The sequence below is a fragment of the Thunnus thynnus genome, chromosome 24, assembly GCF_963924715.1.
Source record: "Thunnus thynnus chromosome 24, fThuThy2.1, whole genome shotgun sequence".
Classification (NCBI taxonomy): Eukaryota; Metazoa; Chordata; class Actinopteri; order Scombriformes; family Scombridae; genus Thunnus; species Thunnus thynnus.
Genome location: NC_089540.1, coordinates 15,381,540 through 15,401,607, shown reverse-complemented (window position 1 = coordinate 15,401,607; position 20,068 = coordinate 15,381,540). Strand labels below are relative to the sequence as shown.

The following is a 20,068-nucleotide window of genomic DNA, read 5'->3' as shown; positions in this document are numbered from 1 at the left end:
CAAGGAAGTTAAGTCTCATCTGCAACAAGGATGGAGTTCATATTTACAGAATAAAGATATATGAAGTTACTTTGGAGTAATCATTCCTGAATTAAGAATTAAAAACAGACGTATCAGATGTCAGTATTCACAGCAGAGATGTTGGCAATATTAATGTGCACTTTGGTGGATAGAGGACAATAAAACAGACAACTCAGTCATATGCAGTGATTCAGGTGCAGCTTTAACTACAATAAGAGAAATCAAATCCAAGTCCAGACCTGATATACTGGCAGAGATTTATCAAACATTATACAGAATTCACAAAGCAGATTGTTAGAAGAAAATCTTATTTTGTCTGCCCCTTACTCAAAACATAAAACAATAGAAATAGATGGTCTGTTAATTACAATTACTTAACCACCAATACTAACAGTAACACAAGAAAAATCAGAATATACATTTAGAAATTTTAAGAACTTTCAAGTCATTGTCCACATACAGAGCCACAGCCCTCCTATTGGTCCCATTGATATAATACAGCTAGAGAGCAGGAAATCCTTCACAGAGGCCAGAATTCATCACATCCAAACTGCTTTATTTTGATGTAATCTATCAAAAACTAAGCTTACATTTCAAAGCTTGTGAGGACTCAACAAAGTTAATTTTTAACAGTAACGTTACCTGCAAGCACCTGTTCAGACTCCTTGTCTGTAGAGAACAGTAACTTCTTATCTTGAAAAACAAAACATTTCCTGACAAACTCCTGTCTTTTCCATGTGCTCTGAGCTGGCAGCTTCTTTGGCTTCATACATGGGGCACACCGGGCCCAGGTGTGTCTCATCCTGCTAATCAGCCTGTCCTCAGGTACCTGCCCCTAAATTTTGAGTGCACACCTATTCTCATCTTTATGGTAAATGCATTGAATAACAATAACTTGTGTTTCTGTCGGGGAGAGGTACAGAGGTTAACAGTTTAAAGTGTTTACATGTCAGCTGATGAAACATGTTTGTTTGACTGTGTCTACAGTATGATGAAGCAAATACAAATACAATGTAGTAGAGAAATGTGTTTTAACAAAAGGCTTTTTACAAAAACTGTCTTATTTTTATCAAGTTGTTGATTTTTTGATGTGTTACAGATAAACTTTGATGAAGCCGTTGTGTCATCCCTGTATATATATATATATATATATATTTATGTTGGCACAGCTGGATCAGCTCTACAGTCTAAATAATAACAGGGTTGTTTACCACTGCCAGCACAATTAGTTTTCAATTGTTGTCCTCCAACATCAGATATCAGAATGTGATATATTGGTGTCTGCATGTTACTGCTAAAAATGAGCTGTTTGACAAGCATCAACATATTTATAACTATTAATCCACAGTTTGTAAGTGGACTGTTCAGACACTGAGTGACCAGGAGACATTTCTACTGGCAGCAAGTTGTTAAGCAAGCAAGCATTTTTTAAGTATTTGCATTTATTTTTGTACTTCAGACAGTTGTGACCACTGAGCCCTGGTCAGATGATGATGATGAAGATATTCAATGATGATAGTCATACTATTACTATTACTTTTACCTGAACCCTGGTGTTCATCCTCTTGTGTTGGCACTAAGCTCGCTCTGCTCTCAGTTCATGTAGGTTCACTAATAGACACAGAAACTAAACCAAAATACTTTAAGGATGAGAGTTATCCTTCATACAGTACATACTGTATGTGATGGTTTTCTATGCTCCACCTTTTTGTGTGTGTGAACCAGGTGGTGGAATAAGACTTAATAATACTTATAATAATAATACTTAATAATCATAATACTTTTTCTCTCACATCCTGTTGACAGATGTTGTTGATCAGTGCATGAATTTACTACTCATTCATTGAAGAGTTTATCTTGTGTGTGCATTTAGTCTGGCTGCTCTACTCTTTCCTGACCATCACAGTGCCAGTGTCAGTACAACCACTATGATCTTGGAGCACAGCTGACGTCACTCAGTCAAGCCCCTACAGTCTGGGGTTCCCCTCCCACATTGCACATGTTTGAATATAATTACTACACATGTAATCATGTTTAATTTCCACTGTTCATGTTGGAACATTAATACTTTTATTAATATAAAACCTCGTCTGGGCACCACCTTCCATAAATAACCTTTAGTGTCCGGAGGAAACATTAAAGCTTGAATTTAAGCTTCTTCTCCAAGCAGTGACCTCTGTTTACTGTTGCTCAAAGAAATCACACAACATCTTAGGATAAATGAAAACATTATTTATTTTTATTGATTAAAAGCTAAACGTCTTGACACACAATAAAGCATAAAGTAATAAATAAAAATAATGAATGATAATAAAAATAAAACAATATTGTTGAGAAATAGTGGCTTGAAGTGTGACTCCAGGCTAATGTATCACAATGGGGAATGCGGAGGGAAAACTAATTTAACTTCTCTAAAGGAGTTATCTTCTAATTTTAACATTATTCGACATCAACCCTGAATCACAAAGCCATGTTTCGACTTTTTCCACTAATACGAGGCTAGTACATCAATTGTCTCATCTAACTCTTGGCAAAAAACAAATGAATGAATTTCCAAAAATATGAAATTATATTCCTTTAAGTGTAACATAGAGTCTTTTACAGCGTAGACCAGGTCTGCTGAAGATGCAAAAAGGGGAAATTTCTCTACAGGCTAGCATACAATTCACCATCTTGTAGGAATAACATTACCAGTGATAAATGAATAATTCATGTATATTTCGTTGGGTTTAAATAGAGCAGTTCTTTCAACGAAATTCCTCTGGGCATCAACAGCTACTTTAAACTCACCACAACTAACTAAACTCCGATAGCGGTCTCTATTTCACACACAATTAGTTCCAAATTGCATAATTCTTTCCAGACAACCTTAAAGAAATTGAAGTTTACCATTTTTTTCTCTTATCACAATATGTAAAGCATAACTCAACCTTCAAAGTCCAGCTCGTAGTAGTTTCTGTTCACTGTGAAGGGCATTTTGCTGTTGGGGTTTTGCTGGTACTTCCTCTCGATTTCATCGCTGTTTACTGAACATTCAGTTGTGCCCCTCTGCAGAAAAAAGGCCATTCAAATCATAATAATGCTGAAATGTATTTATTATTCAGAGACGAATAAAGTTTCTCAGCTAAATATGAAGTCCACTCTGCAGATAACTTACCTTGTATATGAACTCATACCATGTCCCACTGTCTCCCTCAAACTGCCATTGTGGTTTGGTGCCTGTTTGATGAAATAGAGCAAGATGAAACATTTAAAAACACTAACAGTGATTATTATTTTATTTTTAAGGGGCATTAAAGCTGCACTAATCTATATTTTTATATGAATAATGTATCAAATGACTGTGTGATGTGAAAGATATCGATCATAATGACAAACCAATAAAGAATTCTGCAGTTACTCTCAGCTCTAGAGCTTTCTTCGCCTCTTTTAGTTCATTGTTGTTTTTTCTTAAAAGCTCTGATAAACCTTCTATATGTTACCTGCCCAGCAGGTACTGTAACAGCAGACAAAGTTAGTGACGACTCAGTGAATAAAGTGGAACATTTAGCTGAATATTTTTCTCAGAAGTTGGTGGAGACCAAAAGAAAAGTTAAATAGAGAGTGAATATTGTATTTACAATCACTAACAACAGCAGATAATCCATACAGCAGCTTTAAGTAATCTAACTTAACATTTATCAGCTCTGTACTGCTGAACAACATTCAGTTACAGCAACACTGCTGTCTGCTGTAAAATGAATTAAGAATGTAATACTGTAGTTATTTTGCTTCATAAATAAGAGTCTAAAACCTCTAAATGTTTATTTCATTAACTTCTGTTCTTTTTATCCAACGGACAAGCCTCTTATATAACCCATTCCCTTTCCAAACCTTTATTTTTACAATAGGAAGGATTTTTCCTATTTTCCTATAATCACCTCCGGGGTGTTTCAGCCGACAGTTGGATCCGTTGGGACAGTTTCCTTTCAGGGCGAACTCGCAAACATGTCTGTAGTGGCAACTGTCACCTTTCCAACAACCACCTTCATTGTAATTCCTGCAAGGCTTCCTCTACACACACAGATACAACTTAATAAAAATACAGAAGTTTTTTTTTTATCAGTGGAAAGATAAAAAGTTTGTATAAATACTGTATTAAAGTGGGTTTAATCTCCACTTCTCATGACTCAGCATCTTCTCTGTCCAGAAACACACCTGATCGTTGGTTTCTACATGAGAAGGAGACAAAGAAGAAAACATATCACATGTTCAGATGTTTGGTGGATATTTAACAAAGATGATGGAGGTGTTGATATCTTCAGATATAACTTAAAAGCTCTTTAGCCTGGCTTTAGATTAAGAATGATTTATAGACATTATTTACTTTACTATTTTATTCACTTATTTTATTGTATTAATGCTGTAAAATTATATTCTAGTTTTTATTTCATTCTATTTCATTATTATTATAACTTTAAATCTATTTTATTTTATTACATGTTAATATTTTTTTTTTCTTGTGTGCATTATTCTCAATTGTTTTTACTGTTCACTGTCTGCCTTAAGGCCTTAATATACTCCCAAGCAGACGAGTATACAGAGAGCACTTTTTGTAAAGTGAGACATTGTGATTTAACATTGAAAATAAACTTCTTTATTTGGCCTTCAATAGATTACAACTGCTTACAATAATATTTCTCTCACCAGTTTCATTGCTGGGATCTGGTGACTCAGCAGTTTCCAGGTCCTGGGTGGATGTTTCAGGGACATCTGGACTTGTTGTTGACCTCTCTGTCAAATGATAAAGGAACTATCATGACTACAGCACACCTGTAACAGTCATGCAATCTCTTGTTCATGACTGTTCATAAATTATTAAAATAGTTAAAGAAAATGTATTTGTTTTACACTTCAGGAGGATTTATAGTTGTGCCAAGTGAATACAGCATGAAGCAAGTTGAAGAAAGTCTCAGTTATCTTCTTTTTTAGTAGTCGTGTTAATATCACACTTTAAAAGTAGGTGACTGGTTCAGCGTCTGTGGTGTTGCCACTACAGGTGAGGACACAGTAGGTCATCTCAGACTCACACGATAAGGAGATGGTGGGTTTAGAGACAGGAACTGATAGACAATCAAACAAAAACATTTCCTTTGAATTTAGGGCAGTTTTTTATAAACTAAGACAAACTTCACACACAATTCCTCCACTTACAGATAACCAGGAGTTGAGTCTTGCTGGTGACTTTGTTGTTGATCTCTACTGTGTAGTTGCCGCTGTCGTCTGGAGTCAGTCCTGTGATCGTCAGCTCTCCAGTTAAAGTGTTCAGTATACAACGATCTGCAAAATGCACAATTTTAGCTTCGAAACAGGGATTTTGTTGGTCACTTATGAGTGGGCAGCTGGAGAAATATGCACTTTAAAACACTAAACAGCTGATTTTCATACATAAAAAGTCTAGTTTTGATTTCCCACAGAAAAGCAAGTGAATCCCTTTTTTATAACCTGAATTCTTTTCATTTATCCATTGACAATTATGTAATTAAGGTATTTAATTGGGTTTTACAGAGATAATGAATTAATAAATCTTTAATAAATCATTGATCTCTGGCTACCAAACACCTTGATTTAGATTAAAGTGGTACCTTTGAAGTGTTGGTAGGAGAAAGTCCCGCCTCTGTACCACCCCACAGCAATAATGGGTCCATGTTTCCACACTATGCTCTTGATGGGATTCACCACAGAGGCTGGTGTGAGATCAGCTTTGTCACTTATTTTCCTGTAGAGTGGTTCTGCTGTAAAATAAAATAAATAAAAACAAGTGAATGCAAGTTTCTCTGTTTAAAGTCGAGATGAAATGAAAAATGCCTTTTTTACCCTTTTAGATCACATCCCCGGTCATATTGTACACCTGTTTAACAATATATACCAAATAAATAAATTAATAAATAAAAAATCAATTTTTTTGTATTCTTATATCAAAATCCAATCAATTTCTTCCTGTAAAACAAAATATGATGTGTGCTTATGCAGCCTTGAACCAACCAGTTTAAACCGATATTATAATGACATCCACCCATCAATCTTCAACTTTTAACATCACAGAGCTAAGATTCATTATGACATGCCCACCTTTCAATGTGAAATAAATAACATTCACTTACATAGAAACTGAGTCTCTCCTGATTGAATTACCATTACCACCTTCTGTATTTCCATCTTCAGGTTCCTTTATTATATAATTAATGCTCTGACCTGTAACTAAACCTGTGCAAGTATTTGTGGTCATGGATCTATAACAAGCCATTCAAAGAGCTGATGAGACCTTTTACCAAAAGGTAGGCGACTCTGAAATAACAATAATAATAATAATAAACTGACTTCATGGAAGCTATACCTCTGCTATAATTAAATAAGTTTGCAAGAAAAGTGTGCTACACAGAAATGTTCAAATTAAATAAGAACAGCAAAAATAATTATGATTATTATGATAAGCTAATGTATGTTATGATTTGGGGATGATAACAAGGCCGATGACTGATGCAGTAAGAAAACAATGTTTTGTTGATGTGCAATCAGAGATATCAGAAACATAGATGAGAGAACAGTGCAACGTCAACAACAGCACAAGCAGCACTTCTATGTGGAAGTAATAGGCATGTGATTAACAAGTGCAGATATTCTACAGTATTTGTATTTATCTCTTATCTGGATTAAACAAGTGGCATGTTCATATCAGCAGCAGCTGTAATAATTATAACCCAACAGCTACAGATTGTTTGGGGAAGGGGTGAGGACTGATGGGGCCCCAGGCAGAAAATCCCACGGGGCCCATCTGACCAACTTTTGTTACCATTATGTTCCCCAGAACACCTGTTAAATAATCAGATATTAATCAAAAAGCATTTATGGAATCTAAACATTTTTATTTTGACACATTTATATTAACAGCGAAAATCAAACGTAATAAATTCCTAAAAACACATAGTTTAATATTAACAAAATAAGATGAAATAAGAAATGTAAACAACTTAAAAGTATAAAGTAAAAAAGTAAACAAATAAATATAAATAACAAGTGCAAATGAATTCAAAGCTAACTCTAAATGTTCTTTCTCTTCCCACAGTATGACATCAGCGCTCATCAACATCTAGCTTAAACATTTTTCACACTAATGTTAGCAGTAAAAACATATATAATAATCTTCTTATCTGACTACTAACAGTAATAAATACATTTAGTTATGGATGGTGGTGTTGCTGTTGCTAAAGTGCTGGAGATGGTGGAAGTTGATGGACCTGAAAAAATAACGCCGAACATTTTGTCATGATGATTTTTAGAAAAGCATGACGTATCACATCAACACCATTAGGATGCAATGAACTCACATTCATCAGGATCAGGACCTGGAGGGGGACTGGTTCCCTGTTTTTGTTGATAGGAACTTCACCAATGTTCCTGTGGAGAGATAAGAAATGGCTACTCTATGATACTAAGCAGCAATATTCACAAAGTATATTCAGAATGAGTTCATAGGAATTCCTGAAATTAATCTTAAATATTTCTTAACCAGTTTCACAGGCTGGCTTCACAAGCCTTTCCAAAGCTAAAACCATTTATTTAATTTACATTAGATTTTAATCAGGCTCATGTAATCTCAAGGTAAATAGCTAGCAAGCTAAACTCTGTTAGCTCGCTAGATAGCATTAGTCAAGTTCTTACCAACTCCTAAAACGTTAGCTAGCTAGCTTGCATGTTACATGACATCATATATCTTTGCTAACTAACTTTTTGGCTTCCCATTTACTATTATCAATCATCATTTATCATCATTCATTACTATATGATCCACTTACCACTGTCCTGCTTTCTTTTCTCTTCTTTCTCTTTCTTCACTCCCGGACGGATAATTCCTCTATTTCACTCTATTTTGCGTAACGTTAGTAAACGCAAACAGTAGTCACCTGGATGTGACGCTGCTCACAGAAACGCCGATGAGATGGGCCCTTAGGTTGAGTTTCCTCGTACTGGTTGTCAATGAAGTGATTCCCATTAAATGAGACAGTGACAGACAGAGCCAAACACCCGCCCCACAGCAAGGTGGAAGCCGGTGAGGCGGCAGACATTTTGGCGTGGCATCTGTGGTGGCCAGTCAGATTGTAGGGGTGGCACTGGCTACCCCGGCCACCCCTTTAAAACTGCGCATTTAAATAGACAATTTCCTGTGCTTTGTTAGATCAGATTGAGGGCTTATCTGAATAAATTGGAATAATATCAGCACAGAAATGAATGAAGCTGCATTCATGATCCTTGCAGATACACTGCAGCAACTGAAGCTGCAGGCTGACCAATCAGAGGCTTTAACCACAACATGCACGTCGCGCACACAGCGGCAGCTGCTGCACACACACATACACACACATACACTGTAATAACTTTCTGTAAAAATACAGATCCTAACAGTAAAGTACTGTTCTTTCTAAATACGGTAAAACACTGTAAATTTTGATGCTTTCTGAAGCCAAAACCAAGAACAGACATTAACAGTAGGCTACTGTAAGATTTGATGGTAAAATACAGTATTTTCATTTTCGCTGCTGCAGTAATGGAGGGGCAGAAGCCACATGTGACCATCGACATCATATAATCATTGTTCATCCTCCTTTGTGGAATTAAACCAAAAGATCAGTAACATCTTACTGAGAAAATAGAATTCTCTATTTAAATAGATTCTCCCTCTCCTGCTGGACTGACCATGAGAACAAGCAATAAACCACTTCTGATTCATGTATTGATTAGTTTTAATTGATCACACGTGTCAAGTCTATGAAATGTTAGAAATGAATGAAAAAGGCCCGTCACTAGTTCCCAGAGTTGACAGCCATGTTTATTTAGTCTGAGTACAGTCCAAAAGATATTCAACTGACACAAGCGGTGGAAGAAGTGCTCAGATCCTTTACTTAAGTACACTATACAGTAATACTCCATTACAAGTAAAAGTCCTGCATGAAAAATCCTACTTAAGTAAAAGTACATAAGTATTATGAGCTTGATGTAGTTAAAGTATTGCAGTAAAAGTACATAAGTATTATGAGCTTGATGTAGTTAAAGTATTGCAGTAAAAGTACATAAGTATTATGAGCTTGATGTAGTTAAAGTATTGCAGTAAAAGTACATAAGTATTATCAGCTTGATGTAGTTAAAGTATTGCAGTAAAAGTAGTGGTTTGGTCCCTCTGACTGATATATTATTATATATGACATCATTAGATTATTAATAGTGAAGCATCAGTGTTAGAGCAGCATGTTACTGTTGTAGCTGCTGGAGGTGGAGCTAGTTTCAACTACTTTATATACAGTTAACTAGTTTAGTCCAGTGGTTCCCAACCTAGGGGCTGGGGCCCCTCCAAAGGGTCACCAGATAAATCCGAGGGGTCGTGAGATGATTAATGGGAGAGGAAAGAAGAAAAAACAAAGTTCTGATACACAAATCTGAACACTGAATTTATAAAAAATGGGGAAAAATTAGAACAAGAGGTTAACACATTTTTCGCCGAAGGTTGAGATAACATTAAAAAAAAGAAAAGATACAATTTTTCCCACAAATGAACCACTTGGAGACATAAAAACTTGGATGAAAACCAATTAGCGTTATTATACAATCTTTGTATCGCTGAAGCTTTCAAACTATGATCAAGCAATGAAAGACATTCAACGTAAACCACCATTTTCATGTGTATAATATAAGTAATTATATATTATACAAATATACAAATAATTCCAAGTAAGACTACAATAGTGAGAAATGATTCAGGGGTCAATATAGTGCACCACTGTCAATCTATGTAACCTTGCTGTCGAGACTTTATACACATTTATACATTACATATACTATATGTGAGTGAATAGTTGGTAAAAGGTTTTGCTTTCTTATAAATCAAACATTTGTAGTGTATCATGATTTATTTACTCATACAGAATGTGTGGAGTTGCTGTTATGTGAAACCACATAGAGAGATATTTCCTAATCCAGTTTATTCTGACAAGTAACTAAAAATCTAAAGCTTTTAAAACACCTTTTAACTAGCTGGGATTTAAAATATAGTAGGTTTTATTTCTCCACATGAAATGAAAATTTATAGAACATTTTACTGTCTTTGGGATCATAATAATAAAGATGTTATAATAGAGTATTTCAACTTTCTCCCCTTATTCTTACAGTATACATGGAGTGAGTAGTGATGTAATATAAAATGATTCTGTAGTGGGAGCATTATTTGATAGAGGATGTTGGTCTATTAAAATACACTGCCCCTGAAAAATTAAATAAAGATGTTTAGTTATAATAGAATATCAAAATATGATCCCCATATTCTTACAGTACACTTACCTCTGTTTGTAACCAAAAAACATAAATAAAGATGTCATACTGTGAGAACAAGGTGAGTTTATTTGTACAGTACATTTCAACAAAAAGACAATTCAAAGTTGTTTTTTTTTTTACATAGAACATAAAAAGCATCAAGAAAAGAAACAAAACAAGTGCCGACATCATCATCATCATCAGCAGCAGCAGCAGCAGCAGCTTGTGACAACATTTAAAAACCTGAGACATTTTACATTATAGGAATAAAACTGTTCTCTTCCAGGGACTCAACACACATCCTGTTTTTTTACAATTTACAATTTCATTTAGCAGACGTTTTAATCCAAAGTGACGTACATCTGAGAGCTGATACAACACAAACAAGGATCTAGTCAGGAGAGAACAACACCAGTTAAGTACCATGAAACTAAGTTTGAGTCCAATAGGATGTAGATGCCAACAGGCAGTGCACAGAGGCAATACATAGAGTGCATAGAAGCAGATTTTTTGTTTAATTGTTTTGTTTTCTCTCTTCCTTCAGTCCATCAAGTGCAGAGGTGTTTATGAAAGAGCTGGGTCTTCAGTCTTTTCTTAAAGATTGAGGGACTCTGCAGATTGAACAGAGTTTGGTAACTCGTTCAACCACCGAGGAACTACAGAAGAGAAGAGTCTAGTAGTGACTTAGAGCCCTGTTGTGGTACCAGGCGCCTTTCATTGGCAGAGCGTAGTGAGCAGGAGGGAGTGTAGACCTGAATGAGAGAGTTCAGGTAGGTGGGAGCCGTTTAAGTTGCTGTTTTGTAAGCGAGTGTCAGGGTTTTGAATTTGATGTGAGCAGCAACTGGGAGCCAGTGGAGGGACATGAACAGCAGGGTGACGTGTGCTGTTTTGGGCTGGTTGAAGACCAGACGTGCCGCCACGTTCTGGATCATCTGCAGAAGTTTTTACCTCCACAATCAATAACTTGTTTCTTCTCTTTGGCATGTTAGCAGTTTAAAATGTTCCTCTGACCTCAGAACTTCCTGTAGAAGCCAGTAATCATCTGACCCTCATGAGCTGGATATGTACTGTATTTAATTTGGCTCTGGTGAAGGTTAGATGATTTCTTAAGAAGTTCACTTGGAAGTATGAAAAATACAGTAAGTATGAAAAAAAATCAGCCTTTTCAAGTAAGAATTGATCAAAGAATAAATTATATCTGATAAAATGTTTAGGCTGCAACACACAACAACATGAGTTTCAATTTGTAAACTATTTTGTTTCTGGGCTGTTTTAACACATCCTGCATAGTCAAGTGTATTTCTCTACAATAAAAAAATACATCTTTACAGTGACACTGAGTCTTAATATTGTGCCACCAAATGCTCATGTTGGTATTAATATTATGAGTTCAAAGGCATCACAAAATAACTCAAGTTTCTTCTTTTCTTTTTTAGACTTAAATCTAAATGAGACAATGAGACATTAAAAACTAAACTACAGCTCATGAAAGAGACAATGAAACAGAGCAAAATGCAAAATTGGATGAAATAAAACAAAATAACTCAAATACAGTAACCACTGCCAACTTAATGAATTGATTTAGAGATGCACAACCACAAACCTCCACCTGGCTGCAGGTATTTCACACAGTCCTGCTCACAGCTGTCAACATTTAACACTGTTTGTAGTCACATCTGTTGGGAAGGATCAGCCCAAAGCAGTTACATTCAGTGATGAAACCCTGAACTTCTGTCCTGACAGACAACAAATCTGTTGTTTGGTATAATCCTGCAGGTTTTTTTTAGTAAAAACAAACCCAAAGTACTTCAGCTTTGGGCCTCATCTTCTGGATCTGCTGTCTGTTCATCCATCAGCAGCGTGTATCCAGGTCATCAGGAATCATTGGTGACTCCTCTGTAAAATGATAAAAGAATGATCAAAATTACAATACATCTAATACATGCAGGTCACACAGAGTTTTAGTTTACTGCTGTTGCTGCTGTAACTTTTGGCATCATTCTGACTGGTTACAATAATATTTCTCTCACCAGTTTCATTGCTGGGATCTGAGGACTCAGCAGTTTCCTGGTCCTGGGTGGATGTTTCAGGGACATCTGGACTTGTTGTTGACCTCTCTGTCAAATGATAAAAGAATTGTCATGACTACAGTACACCTGTCACACAGTGCAGTCTCTCATTTATAAATTATCAAAATAGTTCAAGATAAATGTATTAGTTTTACAGTCTAGGAGGATTTACAGTCGAGCTAAGTGAGACTTTCTTCAACTTGCTTCATGTTTTATTCAGTTATCTTCTGTTGTAGTAGTTGTAGTAATATCACACTTTAAAAGTACTCCATTAGTCCAGTAAATAAAAATAAAAATGTGTTTGCAGAAAAATATACTTAAATTATCAAAAATAAAAGTACTTGTTATGCAGAACAATGGCCCCTGTGAGTATTATGTTCATGTGTAATTAAAATTTTACTGCTCTGGTTGAAAGTGCTGCTAATTTCAACTACTTATAACAAATATCTATATGATGATCACATGTTTTACATGTAAAATTGAAATCTACACCCAGATAGCATACAGAAGTGGGCCATCTCAGGCAATGATGCTGCACTGCTGGCCTTCTTCTGGCCTGGACAAAATGGACGTGAGCCTGAAATGGCCCACATGTAAAATAGCAAATATGGCCCAAATATCCCAAATGATGATGATGATTTGGTAAAGATGTGGTGCTCTCAGTTATGTGTATTTTGGATATGGGCCAGTTCTGGTTTATCTGGTTTGTTCTTGGCTGACATTTGGCTTGCTTGTGGCCCAGAGCTGGCAATTTTGCTATCTGGGCAAGGTACCTAGTAACTGTAGCTGTCAGATAAATGTAGTGGAGTAAAAAGTATAATACTTCCCTCTGAAATGGAGATGAAATATAAAGTAGCATAAAATGGAAACACTGGAGTGAAGTTAAAGTACCTCAAAATGGTGCTTAAGTACAGAAAGAATGTAAATGCAGTTACTGTGGGGAATATAATTGGTGCTTTCAACGGGTGAAATCCAACTGTCATGGCTTTGGCCATCAAACCTGTTGGATATTACAACATTTCACTTACCAGTTTCATTACTGGTTTCTGGAGGCCCAGTAGATGTTGTGTCCTGGGTGGATGTTTCTTGCACAACTACAAGACTTGCCGGCCTCTCTGTTAAAATGTTACAAAGTTAAAAGAAAGGTTCAAGAAAAAAGAATCAGTTGTTCTTACTCTCAGGGTTTTGGCTATCATTTATATTTGGTATGATAATATTTTACTCACCAGTTCCATTGCTGGTATCTCGGGTCACAACATGAAAGGTAGTGATGTTGCAGTTATTTGTCATGAGCTTTATGAGCTTTGTGTCCTGGGTAGATGGTTTTTTTAATGTAAGCATTTCTAGGATCTCTGTGAAATAAATAAAGAATTGTCACAATCATGATGCATCTATCACACAGTGAATCCATATTAGAAGTTTTTTAGCTGCTGATATTCAAACAAATGTTGGTCAGATATGTCTTTGTCAGTATTTAGTTGCAAATAAATCTATTTGTCAGAATACATGTTTTAATTTTATCTGTTAAAACTAACAGCAGTATGATTGATGACTGACTGATTGAAATATCACTATCAAATGATAAAAGAATTGTCACAACCACAATACATCTGTCAGACAGTGAAACTTCTAGTTTACTGCAGTTATAACGGTTCAAGGAAAAATAATCAGTTCTTCTAACTCTCAGGGGTTTGACTATCATTTATATTTGGTATGAGGATATTTTACTCACCAGTTCCATTACTGGTATCCTGGACCACAACAGATGTCGGGTCCTGGGTGGATGTATTTTGGACAGGTGGAAGCAATACTGACATCTCTGTGAAATAAATACAGAATTGTCACAACCATGATGCATCTATCACACAGTGAATCCATATTAGAAGTTTTTTAACTGCTGCTATTCAAACAAATGTTGGTCAGATATGTCTTTGTCAGTATTTAGTTGCAAATAAATCTATTTGTCTGTTAGGAAAACATCACATTACTAAATCAACAACAACTAACAATGTGTCCAATTTGAGACTTTTTTTCAATTGATGTGGAAAATTTTAATGCATCCCTTAGTGATCTATGATATTGAAAAAGTAAAAAAAACACACACACATGCGTGTGTATTACAATAAGAAAATCTAAAAGTTTTAATCCAGTTTTGTTGTTGTTTTGTTGTTTGTCCCTCTTGTCTTGTCCTGTGTCATGTGTCTTCATATTAATCACTCATTTTGTACTATCACTTTTTTTTACTCTTCTGGAAAAAAAATGTTATGTTTTGTCAAATTTTATTTGTTTATTGGTATTATAAACAACATAATCTATCTTGTTATATTGTTACTGACTTATAGTTTGACTGTAAACTGCTATGTATGTTGTTACAACTGCCACAAATCCTCGCCTTGTGTGTGTATGTGTGCAGTCATTTTCTTTAGCGTCTTTTTCTTCATGACAAGCAGTCTCCAGTCTCCAAAGCTCCTCCCACTTCCTGGTTGGTCTCTCCAATGGTCCTGATTGGAGCGGCCCCTGGTCGAGCCAGCCTTCCAATCCCGAGGCTTCAATCCGTGGGCGAACTGATAACTGTCTGGCCAGCCTGCCAGTCGGGCGGCTGGGACTCTGGGAACAGCTCGCCACTTTACCGTTTTGTTGTTGTGTGATATCTGTTGTGATACTAGTATGAAGCACTCGCTGTTTAGCTGTGCCTCTCGTGGATATAGACTACAGTTGTAGTGAAACTAGTATGACACACTCGCCTGTTGCTTGGGGACTGGACCAGGTGTAGTTATATGTACCACTGATTGCTCACACACACACATTAGTTGATTCTTTGTTTGCCTCATCAGGAGCAGGGGTTCTGTTCTTACTGTGTTTGTTTTCTAAACCACTGAAGACTAGGTCTAGAGAGTGAGGTATTATTTCTGTTGTTTTCTTTGTGTTGGTTAGTTTAGCTCTGATTTAGAAGTTCTCTTTTGGTTATATTGTTTTTTTATTTGAACAGCACCCGCAGGCCCCTCTTCCTCAGTTAGTAGCTTTCCTTTTGTGTATGTGTTTTCTGTAAACCACCTGCCTTCCCGGCAATAAATAACTGTTTAACCAAAAACATCTGGTTTTATGTTGATTCCCTTTCCCCTAGTGAGCTGGATCGTAACGTATGTGTAAAAAATGTGTCTGTCAAACCCCTGCTCTGGTTTATAAATAGAAAATAATAATCTGTCACAGTGCAAGAAGAGATAAAGAAGTCCTGTAATTTCATTTATCTTAGATTTGAAGGACACATCAGCAACATCACTAAAGTAGTTTTCTTCCACCTCTGACACGTCGTCCAAGTTCACCCATTTCTAACACAGTCAGATGCAGAAATTCTCATTCATGGTCATTCAGGTCTTGTATTCTGTACTATTAAAAAGATCCAACAAGTCCAAAATTCAGCTGCTACAATTCTTCTGATAACCAAAAGATTTGAACACGTAACACCGACTCGTTTCACTGGTTTACGGTTTCATTTGGGTCAAACTAAAAACTGCTACCTACACAGGATGCAGGTTATCTCATTATTCCAAAGAATACACCATTCAGATAAAAGTAATAAAAAGCTTCACGTCTTAAATCCAATTTTTGCCACTCCTATAACTGAATAGTATCATGTATGTTTAATATAATGTATGTTGTTATTATTTTCTCTTTCTGTAATTGTCTTCTTTCTTTTTTTGTGATTTGACACTAAAAAATAAACAAATTATTATTAAACAGATTGAGAATTTCCAGGTCCTGGGTGGATGTTTTATGGACCTCAGAAATTATTGAGATCAGTATTAAATGATAAAAGAATTGTCACAACCACAATACATCTGTCAGACAGTCAAACTTCTAGTTTACTGCAGTTATAACAGTTCAAGAAAAAAGATGAGTTGTTCTTACCCGTATCCAACCTTTCTAGGAACTCTGTGAAATGAATAAAGAATTGTCACAACCATGATGCATCTATCACACAGTGAATCCATATTAGAAGTTTTTTAACTGCTGCTATTCAAACAAATGTTGGTCAGATATGTCTTTGTCAGTATTTAGTTGCAAATAAATCTATTTGTCAGAATACATGTTTTAATTTCATCTGTTAAAACTAACAGCAGTATGATTGATGACTGTAAAACTTCATTTGTCTGTTAGGAAAACATCACATTACTAAATCAACAACAACTAACAATGTGTCCAATTTGAGACTTTTTTATTTCATTGATTTCTAAAATTCAGCATTTATTTAATTTAAAAAACTAAATTGAATGCATTTGAAACACTGGTTTTTGCTTGTAAAAGTTTAGATATTAATTACATTTAAGTGCTGGATGCATGAAAACAGAACATTATTTCAAATATTGTCATGTTAAATACTCTAAAATTATTAAAGACAAATAGGTGACCAATGTGAAAATGTTCTATCTTACCTTGCCATCTCCTTTCAGTAGCTTCTCCTGTATTGAAGATGAATAAGTGTGTGTTAACTCACTGGAATTCCTCATTAATCATGTTTTGTTTCATAATTAGGTTTTATAAGTTACATTTTCTTTTGTGAATGTCAAACTTGTGCAACATGGCTATTAATAATACATTTGTAACATTCATAACTGCTCTTTTATCTGGTGGTTTTGTTTAGTTGAGAAAGTTGTAGAGATTAAATACCTGAATTAATTACAGATGTTGAAGGTGGCCTTTACAAACACAGCTTCTCATTAACAAATAGAACAATATTAATAGTATTAACAGAGTGGACAATATGTGTAGAGTCATGAGAGATGGGTTTTCCTAATACTCTGACAATGTCAACACACAGTCTCTGCAGTACAGCTGAAGACTCGCCTGGTCTTGACCTTTTAAATATCGAACCTTCAAGACTTTTTTATGGCTTCAAAGACTTCAGACATACAGATAGAGAAAGGCAGACTGTCTCTGGTGCCTTTCAGTGTGTTTATCAATGAACCTCTACTTTACATTTTCAGCTCTGATTAGGAAGTTGTCTTCTGATGTTGCCACTAAGCACAAGAGATAAAGAAGTCCTGTAATTTCATTTACATTCAGAGAGAGATGGAGAACAACAATCAATAAAGGTTCCTAATCAAACATGAATCAGGGACGTTGTGGTTCATGGTCGACGCTTCACCTCTTAAATCCAATTGTTGCCACTCCTATAACTGAATAGTATCATGTATGTTTAATATAATGTATGTTGTTATTATTTTCTCTTTCTGTAATTGTCTTCTTTCTTTTTTTGTGATTTGACACTAAAAATTAAACTCCGGTCATGCTGAGGCTAACGCTCCGCTAGCCTCCCAACTAACGTTAGCCCCGGCTCTCCATGTGGATCCAACTGGACCACTGAGCCCCGATGAAGTGAAGTGGAGCCTGCAGAGGAAACACCGGGACCGTCAGGGAGAAACAGTCCATCTAGCTGCTGAGGTGTTCGGCTGCACAGATAAGAAATCCCTCTGCTGACAGGATGTACCACTCTATTTGAAAAATAAAAAAACTTCACCTTCTTCTTTTTGGTTTTTAACGGCGGTTGGCAACCAGCGTATTAGGCGCATTACCGCCACCTTCTGCTCCGGAGTGTGGACCAGAGATTAAATCCTACACATTAATCCTGTCTGTCTAATAAACTCAAAGAAAACTCTACTGCTCCACCCACTTGGCAGGTTCATTAAAGTTTTAACGCTGAGCTCATGAATCCAGTCTTCCTAAATTCTTCCTTCATATATTGTCTTTCTTGATCATTTACATTTTTCATTTAGCAGACGCTTTTATCCAAAGTGACATACATATGAGACTGATACAACACAGGCAGGGATCTAGTCAGGAGAAACAACACGAGTAAGTGCCATAAAGCTTAAGTTTGGGCCCGATAGGACATAGATGCCAATAGGCAATGATTAGAGTGCATAGCGCGCATAGAAGCATGTTTTTTTTTGTTTGTTTGTTTGTTGTTATTTTTTTTGGTTTGTTTTTTTTGTTTGTTTGTTTTCTCCCTACAGTTCATCAAGTGAAGAGATGTTCGCGAAAGAGCTTGGTCTTAAGTCTTTTCTTAAAGATCACATATTGTCTTTCTTGATCATATTTAGTACAATCTATGATTGCATGCATTTAAGTCTCCTCAGCCAGTTGGAAAAAAATATGTCCATATATCGGTATCGGCATTCGGCCACAATGAGCTGGAAATATCGGCATATCGGATATCGGCAAAAAATCCAATATCGTGCATCCCTAGTTATAACAGTTCAAGAAAAAGAAAAATTGTTGTTCTTACCCTTTCTCCTCCATTCAAGATACTCTGTGAAATAAATAAAGAATTGTCACAACCATGATGCATCTATCACACAGTGAATCCATATTACAAGTTTTTTAACTGCTGCTATTCAAACAAATGTTGGTCAGATATGTCTTTGTCAGTATTTAGTTGCAAATAAATCTATTTGTCTGTTAGGAATACATATTTTAATTTTATCTGTTAAAACTAACAGCAGTATGATTGATGACTGTAAAACTTCATTTGTTTGTTAGGAAAACATCACATTACTAAATCAACAACAACTAACAATGTGTCCAATTTGAGACTTTTTGATTTCATTGATTTTTAAAATTCAGCAATTAAAAAAAGTACATTGAATGCATTTGAAACACTGGTTTTTGCTTGTAAAAGTTTAGATATTAATTACTTTTAAGTGCTGGATGCATGAAAACAGAACATTATTTCAAATATTGTCATGTTAAATACTCTAAAATTATTAAAGACAAATAGGTGACCAATGTGAAAATGTTCTATCTTACCTTGCCATTTCCTTTCATCATGTTCTCCTGTATTGAAGATGAATAAGTGTGTGTTAACTCACTGGAATTCTTCATTAATCATGTTTTGTTTCATAATTAGGTTTTATAAGTTGCATTTTCTTTTGTGAATGTCAAACTTGTGCAACATGGGTATTAATAATACATTTGTAACATTCATAACTGCTCTTTTATCTGGTGGTTTTGTTTAGTTGAGAAAGTTGTAGAGATTAAATACCTGAATTAATTACAGATGTTGAAGGTGGCCTTTACAAACACAGCTTCTCATTAACAAATAGAACAATATTAATAGTATTAACAGAGTGGACAATATGTGTAGAGTCATGAGAGATGGGTTTTCCTAATACTCTGACAATGTTGTCAGAGGTGAGGAAGAATCAGCCAAAGAAAATGTAATGAGTCATACGTTTTAGTTTAGTGACAACACACAGTCTCTGCAGTACAGCTGAAGACTCGCCTGGTCTTGACCTTTTAAATATCAAACCTTCAAGACTTTTTTATGGCTTCAAAGACTTCAGACATACAGATACAGAAAGGCAGACTGTCTCTGGTGCCTTTCAGTGTGTTTATCAATGAACCTCTACTTTACATTTTCAGCTCTGATTAGGAAGTTGTCTTCTGATGTTGCCACTAAGCAGAAGAGATAAAGAAGTCCTGTAATTTCATTTACATTTAGAGAGAGATGGAGAACAACAATCAATAAAGGTCCCTAATCAAACATGAACTGGGCCGTAAAGTATAGTTAGTAGTAGTATAGTATAGTATAGTTTTTTTTTTACCGTAACATAGGGTTCAGGTCATGATATTGTCTG

At 35.6% G+C, this 20,068-nt stretch overlaps 1 protein-coding gene and 1 long non-coding RNA gene across 2 annotated transcripts in view; both read right to left on the bottom strand.

Annotated features, from left to right (window-relative positions):
- Positions 1 to 2,238: 2,238 nt before the first annotated feature.
- The window catches only part of LOC137177281 (uncharacterized), a 227,594-nt gene continuing 209,764 nt past the window's right edge, over positions 2,239 to 20,068 (bottom strand). Inside the window, exons 13-16 of the mRNA XM_067583468.1 lie at positions 14,164 to 14,250; positions 13,460 to 13,546; positions 3,179 to 3,240; positions 2,239 to 3,069 (exon numbers count right to left, since the gene is read on the bottom strand). Coding sequence (XP_067439569.1) covers positions 2,947 to 3,069; positions 3,179 to 3,240; positions 13,460 to 13,546; positions 14,164 to 14,250 — 359 coding nt within the window. The 3' untranslated portion in view covers positions 2,239 to 2,946. The remainder of the gene's footprint in view (positions 3,070 to 3,178; positions 3,241 to 13,459; positions 13,547 to 14,163; positions 14,251 to 20,068) is intronic.
- LOC137176992 (uncharacterized) lies at positions 5,802 to 8,208 on the bottom strand. Its single transcript, XR_010925918.1, has 3 exons — positions 7,857 to 8,208; positions 7,389 to 7,458; positions 5,802 to 7,298 (listed from the first exon to the last, which is right to left on the bottom strand). It is a non-coding gene; the product is annotated as an uncharacterized lncRNA (long non-coding RNA).